We start from the raw sequence: 5,352 nt of genomic DNA, 5'->3' as shown, positions 1-5,352 counted from the left end.
TAGATGAATGCTACTTTGTAAATACATTGGCCATTAAGTAAATAGTAGGCAAGCTAACACCCAAAGAACCTAAGAGGTTATATAAAAGGGAGCACCTTCTGAATGCTAAGAGCCTGGGATGAGATGTTTAAGAACGTCATCTAGGTATGGGGTTCTACCCCTTGAAAGGTATGGCCTACCAAGCCATAGACTCAGAAGACATATCAGGCTGAGCTTTCAAAAGGGAGACCCCAGAGATAAGGAGCTATATTTTGCTTGCCCATTCCACCTTCATCAAAGCCCCTGAAGTTTTGAATCCCTGGCCCCCAGCACACATTCTGTGTCTGTTCCAGTATACTACCTGACTTCTGTTTGTCTCCTGAGTGTGAGTATTCTCAAGGACTTTAAGCTCTTACAACTGAATACCTGGTTCAGTCATATGTTCTCCTTTCTCCCAACAGTGAGGAACTTGAAGAGTCCTCAGGCCTTCTGTGACGCCTATATGGACATGGCAGAAACCCCAGGTGCTTCCCAGGCAGTACCATGTAACACTCAGCCTTCCCCTGTGGAATCCAGCCAGCTTGTTTCAGGTCAGAGCTCAGAGATGCCTACCTGGAAACAAACAGTGATGGCATCTGCATACTTTAACCCACATGAGACAGACTGTACTCAGAACTCAACAGCACACCCAGGAAAAGCCACTGATTCCTATTTTGGAGTGCCAAGTGAGACTGCTTCTTTTATCCAGCAAGTTGTGTCTGCTGAGCAGAATAAATCTCCTGAAGGCTCTCCCTTTATGAAGCTCAACAGTACTGACACATCATGCCTCCCTCAGCCCCAGAAGACAGCAGTACTGGACACCAGAAAGACTCTCTACAATGAAGGCTACTGGAGGAGGACACTGAACTCTGACAAGACTCTCTTGATTCAAAATACAGACTTGTGTGAGAGTCAGAGGATTACCTTTGGTAATCATCCAGTTGCTCTCTCTGGGAGTCATGCAGGCCAGGTCCCAAATGTGGATCACCTCGATTCTGTGTGGGACCAGACCTTCGGTGGTGACCTTGAGATGCCTTCCAGTGATGACTCTTACTACAGTCAAATGACAACTAAATGTGGAGGGCATTTGACTCTCTATGAGAGTCAGATGATAGCACCCAGTTGTAACCAGGTCCTTGATACTGATCAATTCATAACTTCCTTTTATGAACAGAATCCTTTTGGGGATCAGCAGAGAAGCCCAGTAACTGAGAACAAATTCTATGGAGATCAGACGATACCTCCCAATGCATATCAGGCTTTCTATGAGCCTCAGGTGAGAGATAACTTTGACCAGATAAATTTCAATTCTCAGATAGCATCCTTCAGTGGTCAAAATGTCTGCAGTGGTCAGGAGAGCATCTTCCAGGGTGAGCACTCCCTCTCTGGGTTTCAGACATCAGGCTACAGATGTGACCAGGACTGGATTATGAATCACCAGGTGATAAGTCCCATTGGTGGCCAGAATCTTTATGACTCTCAGAAACCAACCGCCACTTTTAACACAACTCCTCATGGGACTAAGAGAACAACATCCAGTGCAGAAGACAACCTGGCTTGGCATCCAGAGACAAGTTCCAGTTCTGAAGAAACACTGTACATGGGGCAGATGAGGACCTCTGTTGATCAGAATGTTTACCCAAGTCAGAATGGAACAGCAAATACTGAAGAAAGCCTAGAACCTGAAGTGACTTCACTTAGTAACCAAGCCTCAGATGTGGGAGAATCTTCAGATTCTTCAAGTTCCCCTTTGTTCCAAATACAATCTCAGGAAATCGCTTCAGCTTCTGGTTTGGACCAGGGACAACATCCACAAATAAAGTTAGACCTCAAGACCCAGAGCCCTGTGTCCCCGGAGAAGCCTCCTACCTCGAAGCGATACTCCTGTACCTACCAGGGTTGTGAGAAATCTTACACAAAGTCTCACCACCTCAAGGACCACATGAGGAAACACACTGGGGAGAAGCCTTTTGTGTGTGATCAGATTGGATGCGATTGGAAATTCTTCCGTTCAATAGATCTCAACAGGCACAAAAAAAAGCATAGTGGGGAGAGGCCCTATCCCTGTCCCAAGTGCAACAAAAACTATTCCAGACCTTCTTACCTTAAGCAGCATCTGGTGAGCCACCTTCAAGCATTGCCTACCACTGCAAACTGATTGTCCACAAACAATATCTTCCCTAAAGAAACTTAATTGTTTCCTACCTTTAACTCTATCAACAAGAAGGAGATTTTAATTTTGTGTTTAGATGGCAAAACAAACATTTAGAATAAGAAAGTATACCGTGTGATACTTATCTTTTATTTTGCATGGGGAAATTTTAACTTACCCTTTTTTTGAGAGTATAATTATATTTCTATAACAAAATTTGGCTTATTGTAGTTTGGACTAAAGTGATACAAAAATATAAATATTAAGAAATTCCTGAAAGTATCATTGTACACTGAATCAGGATTAATATTTCTCCCATCATTATCTTTATCCTAGAATTTTGTTAACATTTTTAGTTATGTATTCCAGTTAAGGTTATATGACCATTACATAAATTAGGATTATAATTGACATGATTTATACTGTTATATTTGTTTGAGAATATGTTTGTAAAGACACTTATTCATTTATTTTTCTTTGGATTTATAATTTCTTAAAAGATCTACCCTTCCTCCATCTTAAGAAAGTATAAACTGAGATTTCTGAAATCACTTACTAATTTCTAGTTGACTGGATGCATCATTATGTTCCAGTGACTTTTGGCTTTGTTAATGAAAAGGAAACCCAAAACTGTGAATTCCTTTCATGATGGAGAGCAGAGCAAACTTTGATTTTAGTCATAAAATGGGGAAAAATGAAAAAAAACAAACAAACAAACAAAAAAAACCAGTTTCTGTGCTTTGTCAAGAGTGAGGAAAAGCAGCACAAAGTGGGAGAAGGGAGGCCGGTATGACTGTAGCTTGATTCTCCTTCCTCATTTCTTGCCCTATTCAGTTTTTTTTTTTTTTTTTTTTTTAGAGCTGGGGACCGAACCCAGGGCCTTGTGCTTGCTAGGCAAGTGCTCTACCACTGAGCTAAATCCCCAACCCCTCTTGCCCTATTCAGTGGGAAGAGGAAGCCCAGTGTGACTATAACTTATTATTCTTCATCTATTGTTCTATTCTGCCACTTATTTTTCATTGTTGATTAGTGAATAAAAGAAAACCATTTTTTTAATTATTGGAAAGAATCAACTATCAGGAATATCAAAGAAGGAAGTTAGTTATACAGAAAGGAGAATCTCATTTTAATTCCTGTAACCTGCAATTAAAAAAACAAAAAAACAAAAAATGAATGAATTAGAAGCAGGATTGGAACCTCAAATGGGGCTGTTGAGATTTCTGAAATCATAACATTGCCATGGAGAGTTTTTAAGTATTTATAGCTACCTAATCTAGCTATTTTTATTACTTTATACAATAACATCATTGTCAATGTGTTACCATGATTGCAAATGTTAAAGATTATTTTAAGAATTGACAATTTTCGTTGCAATGTACTATAAATAGAACAACAGCTAGTTCAAAACAATTATATAACAGATGTATATATCCTCAATGTCACAGGAAAAAAATATCAGTTAAAAATATCAAAAAACTTTAAACTACCAATTTAATATAAATATAAAATTTTAAGCAGATAGATGAATTTTCATACTTGAAATGGTAACATGTAAAATTGCTTGAATATGCTCCTTTATATGTGTAAGATCACTTTTTATAATTTTCAAGCAAAATTGTATGAGAGATAATTAAAACTGTAAACATGGTGTTTCTGTGAAATCTATGATTGTTAATTATGGTATTTAATTTTAGTTTGTAAAACAGTAAGGACATGTAGATGTTAGATTGTCAGCAATGCTTGCATTTATGGGAGGAATTCTTTCTTTATATTAGAGTAGAAATATTATTTATAAGATCTCAAATTCAGAACAAACAAAACAAGCAAAATTGTCTCAACAATAACCAAAACATCAACTGGCCTGAAGAAGAGAAAACCTCCAATAAAATTACTTTTCTCATATTCGATGGACTAACAGAAGGGTGCCACTAAAGACATCCTAACAAAATAGATAACCTTTGTATGACACTTATATTTTTCTATCTAAATACAAATATGAATAAACACAATGCCCACTTCTGACACACTAAATGCAGAAGTATTACTCTGATTTTCCCTACATGGCTTATATACTCAGAGAATTTCGGAAGCTTCCTTTATTCCTGCACTTTAGAAATACTACGTCAACAGAAAATTGAGCCTCTGTTGAATCTAATAATAAGACATGTAGTAGTTACAAGTGGGACTAATCACTAATCTAAATTTGTTGCTGTTGTTGTTTGTTTTGTTTTTTGATGTTTTTTTGAGATAGAGTCCCACTATGTCTCCCTGACTGTCCTGGAACTCAGTCTGGCCGAGAATTCACAGAGTTCTAAGTCTGCTTCCTGAGTACAGTGGTGGAATTATAACTGTGTCACTGGTGGCATTTTGTCTAGGCTCCGCCCCACAGGTGCCTGGCAACAGCCAGGTGTGCCTGATTAAATATAAAATGGGCTGCTTGCCTCCTCACTTCCTTGCTCTTATGCCTTTCTCTACTCTTGCTCCTGCTCCTTCCCTTCTCCTTTCCCCCCCCCCCCATGTCTCCTCTTTCCCTCCCTCCCCCCCCCCCCCTCTGCCTTTTTCTCGACCCTCCTTCTCCATGCTCTGAATAAACTCTATTCTGTACTACTATATGTACTACTGGTACCTCAGGGGATGGCACAGCATGGGCCTGCAGAGGCACCCCCTCCCCCCACGCCATATTTCTTCTTATATTTTTATAAAACCACAGTCACCACGCCTGGCCACTGACCTAGCACTTTGGAGATATTAGTGGAACCCAGCAAAGGTCCCGCTCAAACTTCCCAACAGATTTTAAAAGGAAAGCAGCGATATTGTGACAAAAGGACAGCAAGCCTGAATTTAAATTGTGTACTTTAAAATTTTATTATCAACTTATATGTAAAATTATAAACATTTTAGAAAAAGTAGGAAATTAATCGATGTCTAAGTTCAAGTTTCTGAATTTGTAAACCAAATGCAATACTCATACAATAAATACCTAATAATTTGGTCTCTTTAAAAACAAATTGGGCTCTGAAAATCACTGAATTTGATAAACAAGTTACCTTTAGCTCGAATATCTACAAATCACATGTCTGACAAAGGTAGTGAACATCTTAATACTAGGAAAGTCAAGCAGTCCAGTTGAAGAAGTAGCAACAGCTGTGGAGATATTTCACTGGAAATATTTAGGTGAAAAC

The 5,352-nt window shown here is 38.7% G+C and overlaps 1 protein-coding gene across 1 annotated transcript; it reads left to right on the top strand.

The window, feature by feature from the left end:
* Window positions 1-446: 446 nt before the first annotated feature.
* On the top strand, window positions 447-2,637 carry LOC116887891 (Kruppel-like factor 18). The gene has a single exon (XM_032889373.1). The coding sequence runs from the start codon at window positions 482-484 to the stop codon at window positions 2,174-2,176; it is 1,695 nt and encodes a 564-aa protein (XP_032745264.1). The 5' UTR covers window positions 447-481; the 3' UTR covers window positions 2,177-2,637.
* The last annotated feature ends 2,715 nt before the right edge of the window (window positions 2,638-5,352 follow it).

The sequence above is a fragment of the Rattus rattus genome, chromosome 1 (genome assembly GCF_011064425.1).
Source record: "Rattus rattus isolate New Zealand chromosome 1, Rrattus_CSIRO_v1, whole genome shotgun sequence".
Taxonomy (NCBI): Eukaryota; Metazoa; Chordata; class Mammalia; order Rodentia; family Muridae; genus Rattus; species Rattus rattus.
Note: the sequence above shows the minus strand (reverse complement) of the source record. Positions and strands in the feature narration are given on the sequence as shown.

Coding starts and splice junctions, on each gene's coding strand:
- LOC116887891 (XM_032889373.1), top strand. CDS start 482: ATGGACATGGCAGAAACCCCAGGTGCTTCCCAGGCAGTACCATGTAAC.